The sequence below is a fragment of the Lissotriton helveticus genome, chromosome 7 (assembly GCF_964261635.1).
Source record: "Lissotriton helveticus chromosome 7, aLisHel1.1, whole genome shotgun sequence".
NCBI lineage: Eukaryota > Metazoa > Chordata > Amphibia > Caudata > Salamandridae > Lissotriton > Lissotriton helveticus.
Window position 1 is genome coordinate 786,856,837 of NC_136068.1, and position 18,815 is coordinate 786,875,651.

General features: G+C 47.0%; 1 protein-coding gene across 2 annotated transcripts in view; it reads right to left on the reverse strand.

Moving 5' to 3' along the window:
- The window catches only part of NME5 (NME/NM23 family member 5), a 140,236-nt gene that overhangs the window by 109,523 nt on the left and 11,898 nt on the right, over window positions 1-18,815 (reverse strand). The window contains exon 2 of one of the 2 annotated variants that reach the window (XM_078650683.1): window positions 12,919-13,069. In XM_078650683.1, the coding sequence (XP_078506809.1) occupies window positions 12,919-13,047 (129 nt within the window). In that variant the 5' untranslated portion in view covers window positions 13,048-13,069. Of the gene's footprint in view, window positions 1-12,918; window positions 13,103-18,815 lie in introns of both variants that reach the window. The other variant, XM_078650684.1, reaches the window with a different exon arrangement.

The window sequence follows — 18,815 nt, forward strand, 5'->3', positions numbered from 1 at the left end:
TTTGCTGATCAAACCTGTTCATAGAGTTTTGTGGTGGAAGGGGACGTGTGTCCTGAGTGGCGTTTCCACGCCCTCTACCTCTAGGCGCTTGCTGACTGCCACGACCTCTAACACCAGAAACACCATTTGCACGTTGTGACAGGGCAGGACAATTATACTTGTAATGACCCTCTTGTTTGCAATATAAACACTGGTTGGGACCTACAAGGGGTTGAGTGTAATCGAATGTTTGCGAGTTTCTCTGATACTGTTGAGGCTGCTGAAAAGTATGTTGGTAGTGATTCTGACCATTATTGTTTTGATTACCACCACCACGTGGCGGATAGGCTTGCTGTAGCAAAACCTTTGTTTTTAGTTCTCTAGTTTTCTTTTCTACTTTATCTTTCTCATCTTTGTCTCTATTTTCGTAATATTGCGCAGTAGCCAAGATCTGCGCGGAAGATGAAACTGCCCAAGAACTTTCTGAATCTTTTAACTTCTTACACAATTCTGGAAGCAGATTGTGCACAAATTTATCAACAAACAATCTCTGACCACCTTCTGTGGTCATATCTTGACCGCTGTGGTCAATGAATGTTTCTTCAAATCTGGTGAAGAAATCTGAAACAGTTTCTTCTTTCTTTTGCTTGCATGCAGACAACTTATCCCAATTTACGCGTATTGCAGGCATTATCGTTTTCATGTAATCTACTATTCTACCAGGGAGTTCTGCTATCAAAGGCTCAGGCTTGGCACCACCAACTTGTCGGGCATCTACAGCAGCAATATTAGCCCATGTGTCACCTAATTCCTGGTCATGATCTACATGACAAATTTTTCCCCATAAAGGCTGTGGAACAACATTCCCAAATAGCATATCGATATCGGCTAAATTCATTATACATGACCCAGCAGTTTGTGACAATTCTTTATAGTACCCTGCAGGATTTTTACGCGGATCTTGTAATGTTTGTTTGAGTGCTAAAACTTCAGCTCGCTTCCATGGGACATGTACCCATACACGCTGGAAGTGTGGCAGAATAGGTGGGACAGCAGTTGTGTCACCCTCTCTCCATTGTGGCGGAACTTCTCTCATAGGGTATTGTCGCGCCTTTTTCCTACTGGATGTATTAGATTCAGATGGTGACCCTGAACTGCCTCCCTTACTCCGATATGATAACAACATTTCAACTGCTTTTTCCACATCTGGACCTACAATCATACCCTCTCCAAACTTAAACCGTACACGACACATTTCTTGTGGGATGCATTCCTGATCATTATCTTCTAGATCCTCGCAAAGGAAAACACACATCTGTTCGAAAACATATCTCTGTGTCGCTGCTTCCCATTGATGGAAGACTTCCATGACAGACTGTACATCATATTTTGCAGTGTCCATGACCCATTTCCGAGCTAAACTATTCAGGGAATCTCTCTCTTGATAATCAGGCAGTTGACTTCGCAACTGTCTTCTTCCTATGTTAGGGGTCGTAGCAGGCAACCCGAAAAGAGGTAAAAGAAGATTAGTAACAGTGCTGGCCATTTTCTGCCGAATGGAAGGTGAAACTGAAGGACAAACAGATGGAAAAACGGGGTGAGATAAGGCGGGGGTAGAGATAGCAGAAGAGGTATCAGAGAAAATAGAGGGGGCACTAGGCAGAATCGTAGAGGGAGCATTAGGAGACGTAAAATTTACAGTAGGCAAAATCGTAGAAAAAACAGGTGAAACAGAAGTGGTCGGTGGGCCTGGAGGAGGCTGCACCGAAGAAGTAGGAGCCAGCTGAAGAACAGCTGGTGAGTGCTGTGGAGGAGCAGGAGGCGCAACTTGTGCAACTAAAGGTTGCGGGGGTGCTGTGGCATTCTGCGCATAGGGGGGTGGTGAATTTAGCAAATGTGACATTAATGGGTCTTTTTCACGCTCTTTTGCTGCCTCTTGCTGAAGAGACGGCAAAACTGGATAACACTTATCTATTGCCATTTTACGTTGCCTGTGCAACTGCTCATTCACCTGCTCTTCCTCATTATCTTTAAACTGCACAGCAGCTTGCATTACTGAAAGTCCCCCTTCTCTCTTATTTTTCTTAGCTAATTTAATTTCTTTTTGCTTGGCTTCTTTACGCCATAAGCGGAAGGAGTCAAACATTGCCAGCCGGGCTTTCTTTTTAAAGAGTTTAACTTCAAGGTTGTATAAGATTTCAGAATCAAAACTACCATATTGGGGCCATTTTAGAACACCATCTTTCCTAGTGTATTTAATCCATACTTCGTTGTAGGTGATGGGGCCTACCCCATGTTTTACATACAGTTCGTAAGTCGGAGTTCCAACTGGAGGAACCGGACATGAGTCCTCCAATCGGGAGTCCCTATTATTACCACCAAGACAAAATAAATTCCCAAGTCTAAGACTAGGCATCCTCGCTCTCTAGTCTAGTTCCAAACTTCAAAGGATTATCGATTACGATATTTCTCGTGAATACACGAGTCCTTTGGTTATGGTGCTTGCAAGTACCAATACAAAACCTTTTGTATCCCAAAGATACCACAAAGTAAGTCCAACTAAGGACTGGGAGACGCTCCACTTATACTTAACTGAAATATATCGATGACGTCACCAGAAGACTCGTCTCAGTGTTTCGCTCTACCAAAAACTTCAAGGGTCCAAATCAGGGCGATAGCCAGGGCAGCAGTCCTTGTAGCCGTCGGGAAGCGGGGAACCTCGCAGCAAAGACCTTCGGACCACGTCGACATGCAGGGGTCGATGAGGTGGTTGGCCGTCCTCCGGAATTTCCACACGAAGCTCCTCACGATCTTCTGGCTGACTGGTACCACTGGAATCGCCCCAAACGTTGGGCGCCAACTGAGGTACTGTGTTTTTAAGAACCGGTACAGAACCGGTAACCCAGCGGTGCCAGGGAATCAACACCCAGAGACCTCGGGTTCTCCTGATCCAGACCTACAGAAACTTCAGAGTCTTCTAGGTGAAGTCAAAGATTAGTTTATTGGCTGCAACCAAGGTAACAGGTGTCCTAGAAGTACAATACGGGTATGTTCTCAGGAGACTGCACACTTTCATGAAGTCAGGCTTCTCTTCTTATACACAGTTTTAGGCCCTAGGCAAAACATTCTTGGTTGTAAAGTAAATTGTTAACATGTTTCCAGTACAAAAAAGCAGAGTCATGATGACATGTCCATATTTCACTTCGTGCTGCCTACAACAAATCATTCGGCAAGGCCCAACATTTCATCAGATAACACTGGACCCCTAATAAAAACGGGCACCTCCCTACCATAAAGTAAGCGAAGCGAAAGAGTGGAGATAGATGTGAGCGAGATATGGCAGGTGTGCGCGCTGAAATGGTTTTATGGCTGGTTGAGCCTAGATGCTATCTTGCTCGGCCACTGGGAGGGAACTGACCTAACGAGTTCGGCCTGGGGCTATGGTTCTAACATGTACTGAGGTCAGGAAAAAGTCGATTAAGGAGTATGTGTCCTTGTGGAATCAAATTCAACTGGATTAAGGCCTATGTAAAGGGCAACATATAAATGGGAGCCAAGGGTTCAGAATGTAAATGACGATTTCGAGGTGAAATCGTCACTCGAACACGCCGAAAATACATGTACATGATGTACTCGTCATTCTCGGTCTTTTGATACCAAATTCGTCATGTTTCGACGAAGTTTTATTTCTCGAGTCCCGAACTATTATATGAATCCAGATTTTCAGAACCACAATACAAACCTTCTCAAAGCCATGGATAATTATTTCACCGAAAATGTGGGTTCTGCATCCTCGTCCTAAGCCTTATGGGAAGCTTTTAAGACCGTGATCAGAGGTCAGGCTCTGTCATAAATCACTGGAACTAAGAGAGAAAAACAAAAAGAAATCCTGGACATAGACACCTCCTGAGCCTTAAACAATACAACTATAAATCCCTGGTCATGGACAGAGCTAAGTCCCTAAGCAGAGAACTTCAAGGTAGGATATATGAACTGGGTGATAAAGCAGGTAAACTAATAGCTTGGTTAGATAAAAAGGACTGGGCGAGAAGACTAGTCCCTGAGCTCAAAGACAACGAAGGTTCCTCTCTCACTGAACCCCAAGACATAGTTGACAGATTTGCTAATTACTTTCAGTCGGTATATTCAACAGTGACCCCACACACTGAGGAAGATTCAAAAGACCTCCTACACGACATTACGCTCCCTTGCCACCCAGTGGCTGACCGTGATTTTATTGTCAGCGACTTCACTACTGATGAAATTGTGCAAGCAATACGTGCACAGAAACCGGGAAATGCCCTAGGTTCCAACGGCATCCCCATCGAGCTATACAAACTACAGCCCGATAAATTTGCACCGCACCTGAAATCCATGTTTGAGGAATCACTGGAACGTGGGGCCTTACCGAGGGATCAGAGGATCGCCACTATAGTCACTATTCATAAAGAAGGGAAGCCCCGGACTGATTGTGCCTCGTATAGACCAATTTCCCTCCTAAACGCGGAGCCTAAGGTTCTGGCCAAACTTCTGGCTTCCTGCCTGCTCAAAGTAATAGGCACCCTGGTGCACCCAGATCAATCGGGCTTTATGCCACATAGAAAGACGGCCCTGAACTTACGTAGACTCCATGGGGTGCTGGGCAGAGCCTCTACCCTACAGGAATCGGCTGTGATAGTGGCCTTAGACGCGACCATGACATTCTACACGGTTGAATTGCCCTACCTTTGGGCGGTGTTGGCTAAACTGGGATTTGAACCACAATACACTCAGTGGGTGCGTCTTCTGTACCAAGATCACCTTGCACAGGTAGTGGTTAACAATAAATTATCAGCCACGTTTCCACTCAGCCGTGGAACCTGACAGGATTTCCCTCTTTCCCCCCTTTTGTTTGCTCTGGCCCTGGAGCCACTGGCTCCCCGTCGAAGTCCCTGATAGCAGTTCTAGACATCTTGGCAGTATTCTGTAGATTTTCCGGCTTTACGGTCAACTGGGGTAAATCCTTAATGTTCGCCCTACGTGGAGATTCTCCTGCTCCCTCTGGGAATTGCTAAATCCAGATCAGCACAGCGGGCTTTAAGTACCTTGGCATTTATATCTCTCATGACTCTTCGGTCCGATACGGCCAGAATCTCCTCCCGCCCCTGCTTAGACTAAAAAAATACATCAGACGATGGAAAGAGCTTCCCCTCTCACTGTTGGTAAGGGCAGCCCTGTTTAAAATGATGGTGGTATAAGCCTGCCGGACATTAAAAAATAATATTGGGCTGCACACCTGGCCGCCATAAATCATGTTATCTATGGCCGAGGCGACGACCCAGGCTACGCCATGGACAAATGGCTACTACCCGGAGGTAACTACAAAAGGGCGCTCTACTCACGGGCCAAAAAATACACTCCGACGGGCCCTACCAAGGACTCAGTCCAGCTCTGGCATTGACGCAACCAATGCCCTCGGGTGGGGACGTAAACTGACATTAGCTACTCCCCTTTGGGACTCTGAATCTCTGGGCAGCCTATGGAGGTCAAAGGGCTTCGATAAATGGGATCTCATCGGAATTGAGCAATTTAAAGACCTCTGGGGGGAAGGGGGAGTTAAACCCTTCAACACTCTACAGGCCGAATATGACTTAGCACCTTCTGAGTACTTCCGCTATGCACAAATCTTACACTCACTCCGAACGCGTTTACCAGCTGGCACGACCCCTCCTGAATCCTCACACTTAGAGGATAGAATCCTAGATGACCACCTTCCTGAAAAGACGATTTCCTTAATATATAAAAAACTGATCAATAATATGCCGGATCCCCTTCCGGCACTAAGGGAGAAGTGGTCGGGAGATTGGATTGAAATCGATGATGAAGACTGGCAGGAGGCGGTGTCCTCCCCTAGAGTGGTCGCCATACCGGCGCGCCTCAGATTGGTACAGCTAAAAATCCTTCTAGTGTGTGCATCACCGGGCCATGCTTGATCCATATGGGGGTCATTGACAGAGGGGAATGCAGGAGAGGGTGCGGTCTGCTAGGCACTTTTTTCACATTATATGGGAATGCAAGTTCATTAGCGCTTTTTGGCATAAGGTTAACGAGGTGCTCTTCACTGTACTACACACTCGTTTGCTACCGGAGGCGAGACATTGCCTACTCAACATATGGGAACCCACAGATCTTAACACTCACCAAACGTAATGGGCCACCCTGGGAATCATGATTGCCAAACGAAACATAGTGCAATTGTGGGTAGCTGCTAAACCACCTACATTGGAAACCTGGGAGAGGGATCTCGACTGGTGTATGTTTAGAGAGAAGACGGTATATGTCGCTAGGGGTTGCCCCAAAAAATGGGCGCATCTCTGGGGCCCTTGGACGAGTTATTGGGGAGAAATCTGTACACCACCTGATTGCACCGACTCAAATGTCCCCCTTATCGCTTGATGTTCCCCTTTAATGTTGAAATGCAATCTTCATCCTCCGTATGTCGCAATTAATTCTTTATGTTCTGTGCCCTCTGTATTGTTTATTTGAACCGATGTTTGTTTCAATAAAAAGAAATATATAAAAAACACTCAAACTAGTTGCACCAAAGAATAGTGCTAGCGTGCCAACCCTCATCCCTCCCCGGCCTCTCGATCTGGGATGACTGTGTCCGGAATTATGTCTGATGTTGGGCTCGGGCCCTCGAAGCTGCCCCCTCTGAAGACATATGTGTGGGAGAGACTACCTCCTCCTCGGATGGTGCTGTGATGGTCAGGTGCATAGCACCACCCTCCCTGATTTGAACTCTACTGGTACTAAAGGGGACAAGTCGAGAGTGTTGAGCCCAGAGCTGGGTCGGCCATGACCTCCATGAATTTATGTGCCCCAGGCCTGAGGCTGGCTACCTCCAGTGTGCGAGACCGCTGGTTCATTTCTAACCTCCAACCACTTCCATACCTCTTCTGGCTGGTCAAAGAACTGGGCTTTATCTTTGAGTAAGACTATCAATCTCACTAGGTACAGCAGCATATATCGCAAGCCAATGATCTCAATTTCTGTTTGACAGCTTTGAAGGATTTACTTTGGTCCTGTACCTACTTCATATAATCTGGGAGGACAACTATTTTATTGTTTACAAAGTACGGGACCTCTTGCTCACGTGCCACTCTCAGTATGCAGTCTTTGCCCCAATAATTATGTATTTTAGTGATGATGGCCCTAAGGGCATCCGTACGAAGGCCCTATGTGCTCTTTCAATTACAAACAGGCCAGAGTGGCCCTTGGTTTCAGGATTGTTTGGACCCAGTCTTTCAAGAATCATTCTGTGGAGGAGCCCTCGGACCTCTCAGGAAAGCCCAGGACCTGGATATTACTGCAACAGAAGAAGCCCTCTGCGTCATCTGCCCTCCTACTGAGCTTCACTGCAGTGGTAGTCATCATGGCCATCTGGCATTTTAGGGTTGCCACTTCCCACCTGCAGGGTCGCATTGTTGGATTCTGCAGTGGTGACTTTATCAGTACCTTTTCAGAGAGATGCTCTTAATAAGTTGACATCAATAGAGACAGTAATAATTTGGTGTTCCAATGCAGTGCGAGAGCCCTGTATGGCTGCAAGAAGGTCTGCCCTAGACGGCTCCGAAGCCCCTTACCACAGGCCTCCCATCTCAGTGATGCCCGACTGTCTTGTCAACCTTTGGACTGCCTCAGTGTGGTGTACTGTATAATAGCCATCTGTGCACCCCTGTATACGTTGAGGGGCACTGGGATGGTAAGGCCCAGAACCAGTGCGTGCATGGCCCTGATGCCAGTTAGTCAGGATTATCGTCAGTATCACAACGGGACCCAGCAAGTGCCCTGTCAGTATTCCCCACCAGGAGGGGACCACCCCCAGGAAACCATCCTTGTGGCTTTTGATGATGTACAGCAGAGGAGACTTCCCTCCAAGTCCAGGGGTATCTTCCAGTTATGTGAGTCCAGCACGGCGATACAACAAACCAACTCAGGGGAGAAATGGTAGGCCCGCCAGCCTCCACAACTGAACAGGTAGGGAGGGGACTCAGGAGGACCTCAAGCATGGCAGGAAATATTCCCCCTGCAGACAGCTTATCTGGTGCAGTCACTGTAACCAGAGAGCAGTAACTTAAGGACAAGTTATACTGCCATTGGGGAACCCACTCTGTGAAGGGGCACACCACAGTTGCCGAAGTTGGCGTGTGGTCAGGGGACTCCCCAAGGACAGGCCTCGCTGGGCAGGTCGTTTAGCCTCCAGAGATGGAACGTCACTGAAGCAGTCCATGGTGACAAGGGGCTGAGATGCTCCTGCAAGACCAGGGTATGCACAGAGGGAGGGTCGCAGAGCCCCCCATGTAATGCGGCTGCCGTCATCTGAGGCAATGGGGCTCCCAGGGCCGGGGCCATGCAGAGCAGGAGGAACAAGCATGCTGGCAGGGCAGCTGCACATGCCGATTAGAACTACAGCAGTTGGCCTCACCGATGTATCCAAAGCTCAAGGTGCTTTGAGGAGCGTGTGCCCCCAAACCATATAGGAGACCATGAGGTGTCAGAGGGGAGCCCGGAAGAACAGACACACTCACCAGTCCCATTAGGGCTTTGCTCTCTAGGTGCCTATTGGTGTCTGCAGTGGCTCGCTTTGCCGCCAGGCGGGGTCACGTTCTCTCCATGCCAGGTCTGAGCACAGCCACCAGCAGATGTGCATGCACGTGCTCCCGGCACCTCCAGTGCACAATGGATCCTGGTGGGTTCTCCAGAGTCCCCCCAGAGGACTGGTACAATGTCCGTAGGCACCCACCGGCCAGCTCCTGCCACATCGGGGACAGCAGCCAGTTGTCATTGGCACTGCAGGCCCTGGCAGCTCTCACCTACAGCTGTGTCACGGGCTCCCAGTCCACCAATGTCATTCCCACTCTCAGTGTTCGCCCTGAGTGGGCACAATCAACATCAACCACATTCGTCCTAGGCAGGGGCAGAGGTTTTGCACTCGTCCCCGCGGGACTCTGCAGACACACCACAGGCCCAGCTAGGCAACACAGATGAAAGACTCTACTTCTGCAAAAATTCACAGATGGAAATCAGGTACTGTACGAGGGCATGTTGTGGTGCATCATAGCTGCTGCAGATGCACAGGATTGAGCAGGATAATGTAGGATTTAGGGGACATTATCGTCTGGCTGGCCAGGAGCTCGGTAGCTCATGTCCTGTCAGCCATGTTTCCAGGCCACCCCCGCCCCTCAATACACATCCAGAGCTGGCATGCTAACAACCCTCCTCCTGGAAAACAATGGCCTGGCCCCTAGTAGCAGGAAGGCTTGGGTGTCGTCAGCAAGTAGACACTTAGCAGTAATTACCCCAGGCAGGGCCAGCAGGCAAAACAAACAGCAGCCTTTGCTAACACTTATTCCAAGAGCAACCCTAATCGTTTTGGCTCCAAACTCAGCAGAAGGGAAAAACTGTTCCAGTACAGACAGATGGGAAGATACCTCATCATTTATAGGGGAGCGGCTAGGCGAAAAGCTAGAGCATCTCCAGATGGTGGTTGGTCAGAGCAATTTTGGTTGGGGGACCCAGGGAAGGTTTGGTGTAAACCAAGAGAGGAAGTGCTGACAAAAGAGGTGGGGACTGCGCGAGTAAATAGTCAGATATTTGGTGTAAGGAATTCGCCAATTACTGGCTTGTGCACACGTTAATTCTGGCATCACACTACCATGTCCTCAGAAAATCTGTGGACCTGGAAAGGAAATCTCTTGCAAGACAAAGACTCTGCCTCAAATCTGGAAGTATCAATACCCAAGGATTCCTGACTCATGTCGGCACATATACACTGAAGCTGCTCTTCAATTGTCAAGAGGTGGCCTCCTGTTACCTGGGATAGAGAAATAAAAATCAGAAGAACTCCTGACCCCAAAAAGGCCCAGTGACCACTGATGACTGGGAATTACAGTAACCCTGGCTTAAGAGAGACTGGTCACTAGAATGCTGCCATAAGGGCCACAGGACTGTCAGGAAGAGGCTTCTCAACCACAGGGAAAAACGTGGGACTAAGGGCCTTATTTAAAGTTTGGCAGAGCAGGGCACCTGCCCAAAAACGGTTGCTGCCTCCCATCAACCATATTTAGAGTTGCCATTGATATCGATGCACCCTTAACCCCTTCACTGCGGCGGCTATTCCACCGCAGTGCTAAGGGGGCAGGGCGGGCGCATGCTGGTGACGGAACCGCTCCGTCACCAGCCGCGGTTGCTCTGTGCTCATGACGGAGCGGTTCTGTCATGGGCCCGCCCGCTCAATGGAACGCTCAGCGCAGGCACGGAATCTGCGCCGCGCAGGCGTGCCGAGCGGGCCGTGACGGAACCGCTCCGTCATCAGCACAGCGCGACCGCAGCTGTTGACGGAGTGGTTCCGTCACCAGCAGGGGAGGGGTTAATATGGGGGGTGGGGCATACACTACTTTCTGGAGCATGTCCCACACCGGCCCAACTCTAAATAAGGACCTTTGGCTTATTTTCACCTCTGGACGACTGAGAGTAAATTCTGAGGCTTCCCTGGGAGGAAGCATCATCGGTGGCAAAGAAAAACAGAGGTGTCCCCCTTTGAGCTCCTTACAGTACTGAACACTGGTTCATTGGCACCTCCAAGTAAAGATAATGGCCCTTGTAGAACCCCGAACAGCTACAGCCTTGCAATACTGGCGGATTTGGAATATCAAATAATTGACCAAGTCCTAAAGAAAAACCTGGACGAGGCACAAATCTATCCAGGCAGCTAACCCATCTCAGGAGCTAGAGAATCTAGCTTTGTGCCAATTGGTGATTTTGGTGACAAAGCCAAAAGCTTTGGTGGGAGCTCTATGACAATGCATTCGACTTCAAGGAGCTCTTGCTGAATTCAGCTCCTGAACTTGCCCCACTGGAGGTCCCAATGTAAAAATGTTACCACGCTACGCTCGTGGTACATCCATCCTTCCCTCAATCATAGTCAGCCTGAAATCATGATTAGATCCCCCTGGTCGGTCACAAAGAGATTTTTTTAATTAATGTTTTGTATTTTCCAGGTCCTTTTGCCTCAAAATCATAAAATTCACATAGCTTGTTCCTCTTTTCCAATTTTAATTGTTCAGTGTCTTTTTAATCATTTAATTTTTCTCCATTTCCTAAACTGCTTTCGGAATTTTATTGTGTTCTTTTCTTGACTAAAATTATTGGTACTGCTTGATTTTAATACACATTTGTGGAGAAGTGTGGCTCAGGGGTTAGAGGCAGCAGACCCGGAAGCTGAGATCGGTCCTGGACCAGGGTTCAATTCCCCGCCTCGGCGGGGTCTTGGGCTAAAAATTCCACGGACTCGATAATTCTCGCCCCGGTGCCTCCTCGACTCACGGGTTCACACTCTGCGACTCTGGGCAATAGCTTGCTTAATCTCCACAACGGCCCCTCGCGGCGGGATGCCTGACTTTCACCTTGTGGATACCCTGCTATCTCACAGGGGAATACCAGGAAGGGTTCCCTAAGCAAGCGCCGGGAAACCCACTGCGGGTAGCTGTGCGCTATATAAGCTCAACTACATTTACATTTACATTTCCTTGGGAATTGCCTGGTGCTTATACCATGCTTGCTAAGGGATGAGCAGAGTTTTTCTTAGAACTGTTTGGTGGCATAACCAGACATTTATAAAGTTGGTAAGTGTATCCATTTGACAAATTAATAACCCACTTTCTGAAAACTCCCTACAGTGCTACCAGAGTGGAAGGTGTCATCTCCATTAGCCTGGCTACCTCAGTTATAGTGTGCACTTAAATTTGAACAGTGTTGCTTCTAAAACTGTGCAAACTCCCATTAGTATTTGTATTACTTACAAGCTGCATCCCAGGGAGACCCCCACCGTAGTATAGCCTCATCCATGTCGATTGGCCTTATAGTCTTTTAATTGAGGAGCGTATTCCCTGTGTGTGAGGACAGTGAGGAAAACAGTGGTAGGCTATGGTCCGGCTCCGATTGAGTTGTGTCTCCCGTAGATGACTTGTCCTCTGTGACTATTCTTGTTTCTCTGAAGGGGGCAGTAGAAATGATAGCCTTCTCTGTTCCTCCAGTGCTGGTGCGGGTAATGGAGCCGTATCTTCATCGTATCGCTTGGGTTTTGATCGTTGTCGGTGTGATTATTGCCGCCTGGATTGTGTCTCCTCTGACCACCTTTGGGACTAATTGATAGGTAGATCCGGGAAAGTGTGTTCGATCCACTCCCACACTTCTGCTGGGGTATCAAAGAAGTTGCTTTTTTGCTCATGTATAAGTTAGGCAGATCACATAGAAGCCCAGCATGATCGGTTACTGAGGGGATTGCAACATCTTTATTCGGGAAACGTTAGAGGCTTTTCAGGCAGCCTACAAGTTACCTCATCAGATTATATCTCCAGTGTAGACTGAACAGTTTTTTGATTTCAAGATTTGTGCAGCCTACTTTGGAAACACTGTCTTCTTGCTATGATGCCTGGCGTTTTGTTGATGTTACTTTTTCAACCCCAACTACCACCGACATGCAGCGGCATTATGCTTCGTCCCCAGCACCAGCATGCAGTGGTATTGGGTGCAGAGTGTGTCATCTGGCTACAGTGACAGCACCAAGCTGTGCATTGTTCATGGCATCATTAATGGCATCACAACACAGAAAACATCATTGCTTACGTCATACAACACATCACAAATGCATCACTCAGAAATAAGGCTTCACATGAGACAACAGGTGGAGAGGAAAGGCAGCAGTTCCACTGAAACAAAACCGATGTCCTCGTGAACAGTATGGTCTCTGAGTTGCACACATATGGAGGCAGCCAACCCGCTGCTTAAGAATGATACCAGCTGCATAAGAATGATACCGGATTCATTATGACAAAATATGACACACTCATCTAAATGACAAACAGAAATCACAATGATATTCTTTAACGATTTTACCTGAACGATGGTGAATCCAGACCGCAGAATGAGATCTTCAATTTCTTCTGCTTTATGAATGGCATCTGGTTTAATGAGAGCCAGAGTTCTTTCGACATAAATCTGCGGTTCTGACATGCATATTTCCATGTTTGCGGGGGTGCTTTACGGCCTGTGATATTGAGGATGACAAGAAAACATTTACCTGCAAGACATTACAAATTATATCGCTGCTTCAGCCATCCACGCTATCGGTTTCCAAAGCTGCCTTGTATTTTTTAATTACACAGAAAACACTTTTGGCAGCATCTAGGAGTCCAGCTAGCCCTTTTCTAGAGGCCCAATAGAGAAGTGCTACTAATGAATTATCCCAAAAGTATACTGTTGTTGCAATGAAAGGCTCAGATTCAAAACAGGGGCACGAAAAATCAGTCCTTCCTTTGACCTCCCTCATTAGTTCTGGCTAACGACAGCTTTGATGTTTGACAACCTTCATGTTAATACCATGTACAAACACACACAGAGAGGAGCTGTGGGCCAGCATCATCAAGCCATGGGTCGCCTGGTGCCAGGACTCTTCAACCACTGCTTCAGGCCAGTGCTTTCCTCATTTAGATAGAAAATGAGCGCACTGCACAGTTCTACATTCTGCAGAGGTGACTGGCATAGCAGTAAATGTCTGGCATAGCAGCGATCTCTGATAAATTAGGACATATATTCCTTGGTTGGCAGGGGCACACATCCGCCTTCTTCGCTCACACATTGGCAAGATCAAGGGAAGTACAATAGAAGCAGAACCAAAATGCAACTGACTTCACTATGGTCTACTCCACTGAACTTACCAGTGGTTTTAAACTGCGTGAATACTTACTTCAAACATTCGAGTTCCCTTGGCTGTTCTCCTTCTTTGATGATCTTTGATTAGTGTAGGCAAACAAGTTATGTTAAAGGCAGCCACTCACAAAACGCAGCCATTATTCTCTTGGGGCCAGACGTACGACCATTGTGATTTGCGACTCGCAAATTGCTGGTCGAAATCACAATGTACAACAGTGTCTCAGACACTGTTAGCGATTCCCAATGGGGTCGCAAAATGCGAGGCTCATGAATATTAATGAGCCACTCGCAAATTGCGACACCATTGGGAATGGCATGCCCTCCCCCCAGGGATGGTGGCCAGCTGGGTTGAGCAGAACACCATGTCTGGGACTGCTTTTCAATGAAGCAGGTTTTTTTTAAAGTGCAGCCCGGTTTCCTTACAGGAAAACAGGATGCATTTTTAAATAAATGAAACTTTTCGTTTAATTTTTTAGGGGCAGGCAGTGGTCTCTGGGACCACTGCCTTCCCCGAAAAAATATTTTTCCCTGCATTCCTTTTGCGAGTGCATTACCACTCCCTTGAAGAGGGTGGTAATTTGCAAGTGTTTTGCGACCACAATTTCAGTTGAAAAACATTCATACATGGCTTTGGGGTTGCAATTAGGAAGGGAATCCCCCTTTTGACCCCCAAATTGAGCGGGGATAGGTCTAGATATTGAGTGTCTTGTGAGCGTTCATCAACAGCCGCTAATTAAGACATGGATATCTCAGATAAGTAACTCGAAGGACAGAAATGCTGTCCGCTCACCCCATTAATGCACAAAGATCATGCCTATGATGAAAAGCCAGGGGTGTGGTTACAGATATATATAGCACCAACCCATTGCTGAACCGGTGAGGTGTCTCCTGCCTTTTAGCTGATACGAATACTAGGTTAGATACAGGATACCACAGGTTTAGGAGGATTAGTTAATGGTTCTTCAGTATCAGTGGAGGACTAAGGCTGGGACAAGTTGAAATTCTATACAAACAAGTTAAAATAGATGCGAGGAATGCAGGGTTATTGACTTGTTAGCTTCATTGGGGTTTTCCAAGCCATAAGTTCCCAATAACTCACACACGCTCACCAATAACCCATATTTGTTTTTAAAGTTTCTTAAAATGTATTATAAAAGTACAAGATTAAAATACCTATCCTCAATGATATGATAATGCAGGCTATCAAATTCTGCATACTTATATGAGGGGCTCAGATACAGAGCAATATGAGTTTGTCTGATCATGCACTCACCAGTTCAGGATGGTGGTGTAGGGCATTGATCGATGCTTCAGCCAGCATCACACAACATATGAACTCCATATGTACAGAGCACACAGAGGGCGCCACTCCATCATTGGACCTAACAATATACACAAAATATAGCACACTACAGAAACACCAGAGCATCCTCAACTCACCTGCAACAAGTCATGTCCTTAGTAGTACAAGTGCCAAGTACGAAGGCACTTCCAATCACTCACATTTACCCAACAACTCACTCGACCCCGTATTCACGGATTCTCTCTCTCTCTCTCTCTCTCTCTCTCTCTCTCTCTCTCTCATCAATTAACAAGTTCGTTCACTGATAAAAAGCCAGGGCTAGTGGCTTTGCAGATGGTTTCTTTTTAAAAGCCTGTAGTTGTCATTTTGACTTAATGAGGGGTTCGCCTACAGTCTAAGAACCATGGTTATATTCCTGGCTAATAAATACATACTGACAATTAGATTTGACATTATTGGGAGGGTTAGCAGAAACTTAAACGATTTTTTAAGTGGGCCAGAGATTGTCTTATAGGGCAGTCAAAGGGTAGCCCCACTACATACTGGCAGTACAACTCCTCTTCTCCCACTCAGGTCACAGGAACAAAGTTTACCAGAGAAGACAACTTATCAAGAGTAACAAGGAAGACCCAAAAAAGTCTAAATTTATCTGTCTTCGGAGTGCGACAAAACGTAACAATCAAATTCTTCCATCGGTACGTGCAACTTGTCCTTCGCCTTATTTTGGTGCAGTCAGTTACAGGCTAGGAAAGCCTATAGTACTTTTCTTATTCCAACTAGATTAGGGAAGCCACAGAGATTGGCTTTCAGCTGGCAAGCCACAACACAAACAAGCATTTGTATATGCATTAGGTTTTGCCTTTGTGATTAATAATAAGTTGTTTTTTGTTGTAGGTTGTATCTTGCTGACTAGTTGTACAATATAAGTTACAGAAAGTCTGTTAAAGTTTTATGCCTTGTTTATGTACAAAAAGACAATATATTGTGATGTTACTAGTGGTATAAGGTGGGTAAGTAATAACCTTTTGAAACATGAAATGAAAGAGGGAAATAATAAAATGAATTGGATGTAATAGCAATACTATGTGTTTAGAAGAGTATTGACAGCTTTTGGGCCCGGTGCCACGGCACCTGCTGCACCATTCAAATCATGCATTTTTAGTAGTAAAATATAGCAATATTTGGTGTTTAGATGAGTTACAACAACTTTTGGCTTGGTGCTTCTGCACCTGATGCACCATTCTCATCATGACTCTATTGCCTCTAAGGTAACTTAACTTGTGATAGCCTGTTTAGTAGTAAAATATTGCAATATTTGATGTAAATAGGGGTTGCTCGAGCTTTGGGCCCTGGTTTCACTGTATCTGCTACACCACTGAAATGATGACCCTGGTGCCTGTAAGCAACTGTACTTGTGACTGCTTATTTAGTAGGTAAATATAGCAATATTTGGTGTTTAATGGGGTCCCTAGAGCGTTTGGCCCCATGCCACTGCATGTGCAGCACCATTCAAATCAAGCCCCTTTTAACTGAAATTGTGTAGCCCGTACAGTAGTAAAATATAGCAATAGTAGGTGCTTAGAGGAGTTCTGAAAACTTTTCGGCCCGGTGGTACTCCATCTACTGCACCATTCAAATCATGACATAGAGCCTGAAAGATAACTTCACTTGTCACTGCCTATGGAGGTGCGTGAAGCTATTGGTCCCGGTGCCACTGCACCTGCTTCACTATTGAAATCATGACCCGAGCGCTTCCTAGATAGCTGCACTTGAGACTTCCTGTTAAGCAGCCGTGGTCCGTGCAGGTAAGATCGTTGGGTCAGGTGAGGATTTTGTGAGATAACGACAATGAGGGAAAATTAAATAAATAATTCATTTTACCTCATCGTCTGTTGAAATCCCACTGCCGCCCCACCCCCCACACCTGGCCCCACCGCTCTTACCTGCACAGGCTGCGACTGCTGTTAAGCTGTAAAATATAGTAATAATAAGTGGTTAGAGGAGTTCTGGCAACTTTTGGGCCTAGTGCCACTGCACCTGCTGCACCACTCAAATCATGACCCTGTTGTCTACAAGGTAACTTCACTTGTGACTGTCTTTTTAGTAGTCAAATATAGCAAAGTTCTTTGTTTAGAGGAGTTCAGACAACTTTTGGGCCCGGTACATGGTGTAAGGAGAGGAGTGTAAATTTGGCTTACCTTGTCCGGTGTGCTGAGGAGCTACTCAGGGACTGCCAGTCCCCTGTCATTACTGCCTGGATAGAGATTTGCAGACAGTAATCTGACTCTGTGGCTTCCACAATGCCTGGGAGGAACATGATGAAGGACTTAGATCTGTCGACCACCAGTCAGACATACTCTTCTGTATCCCGTGCTTCTTTGGCTTTGGAGGGAGTAGCAGGACACAAATTGCATGACAGAAAATCTGGAGGGTTTTGAGCACTTGGCCGGTATTCAACAGTAAATTTGAATTTCTGTAGCTGCAGGATCCATTTTGAGATCCATGGTGGCGGTTTGGATGAGGACCCTTGGAACAATGGAAATGAGCGGTTTGTGGTCTGTGAAAATTGTGAATGGATGCCCTTACAGGCAGATGTAAAAGTGCCGGCAGCCACGGTGGTAGCCCTTTTCTCTATTTCGGAGTATCTTTGCTCCATGTGAGTGTTGGGCTCGCGTACAAGACTGGCGCCCATTCTTTGCACTTTTGACGCTAGGCCAACATTGCTTCTAGCCCTGTGGGGGAAGCGTCCACCACCAGCTGTGAGTCATTCTTGGGGTCAAAATAGACCAGTGTTGTGTCTGCAGACATGGCTTCCTTGGTGCTCTTAAAAGCCTGCACTTGCTCTTTGCCTCACACTCAGGGGCTTGTGGATTTTGTGAGCTGTGGCTGTCCCTAGAATGCACGTCTGAGTTGGATAACAGGTGGGCTTTGTGAATTCACTCAAGACAGTCACACACAAAGGGAGCTGAGGTGTGCCCTGCATAGCCCGATGGCCCATCGCTAGGCTGATGAGCCTTCATGAGCTAGAGTGGTGGGAGGATTTGACACTTGAACCTGAATAGGGCTGTGTCTGTCACCACATAAACAGCTGCATACCCCCCTGTAGTGTATCTGGAGCCAGGGCCAGGAAAGGCAGGGTCTTTTGTACTACAAAGATCTTTCTTTGAAGTGTCCATATTTCAAAGGCTAAAATGGGTATAAGTACTGGACCATATACTCAGTACCCTTCTGGACTGAGGACAGTCTGGCAGGAAGAAGAGCTGTTGTGTTACCAGCAGGCACTGTCAATTGCTGCTTGCTTCACTGTGTTGGGCTGCTGCATGCTGCTTCTTGCCTGGGAGTGAGAGGACTGGACTTTACTCTCTGCATCCTTCTTACTGAAGTTTCTCCAAGAGCTTGACTGAGCTTGCCTTGTGTTGATGAAGTCTCAGGGACAAGAAAGACTTCACCTGCATCTTGCTTCTAGCACCTGGGCTCCTCTGCTGTGAGTCCTGTACTGCCAAGTGGTGCTAAATCCAGTCCTAGGCCCTTGAAGGTGAATTTGGCGCTGCAACGAAGAAATCAATGCATAGAATCCAAAGCGTCAGTTCAGAACCGGCGCATCCTTGCAAAACTGATGCATAGCCACTGCCTGTACCGAAGCCGTGGACACCGCTTGCCGAGCACAATGACTTCGACTTTCAATGCAGCCATCGTAGCACCTCCTCAGAACCGCCGCTGTATGAGTTTCGAGCTCCCCATCACAGAAGTTTGTGACACACTGCTCCGAATCCAATGC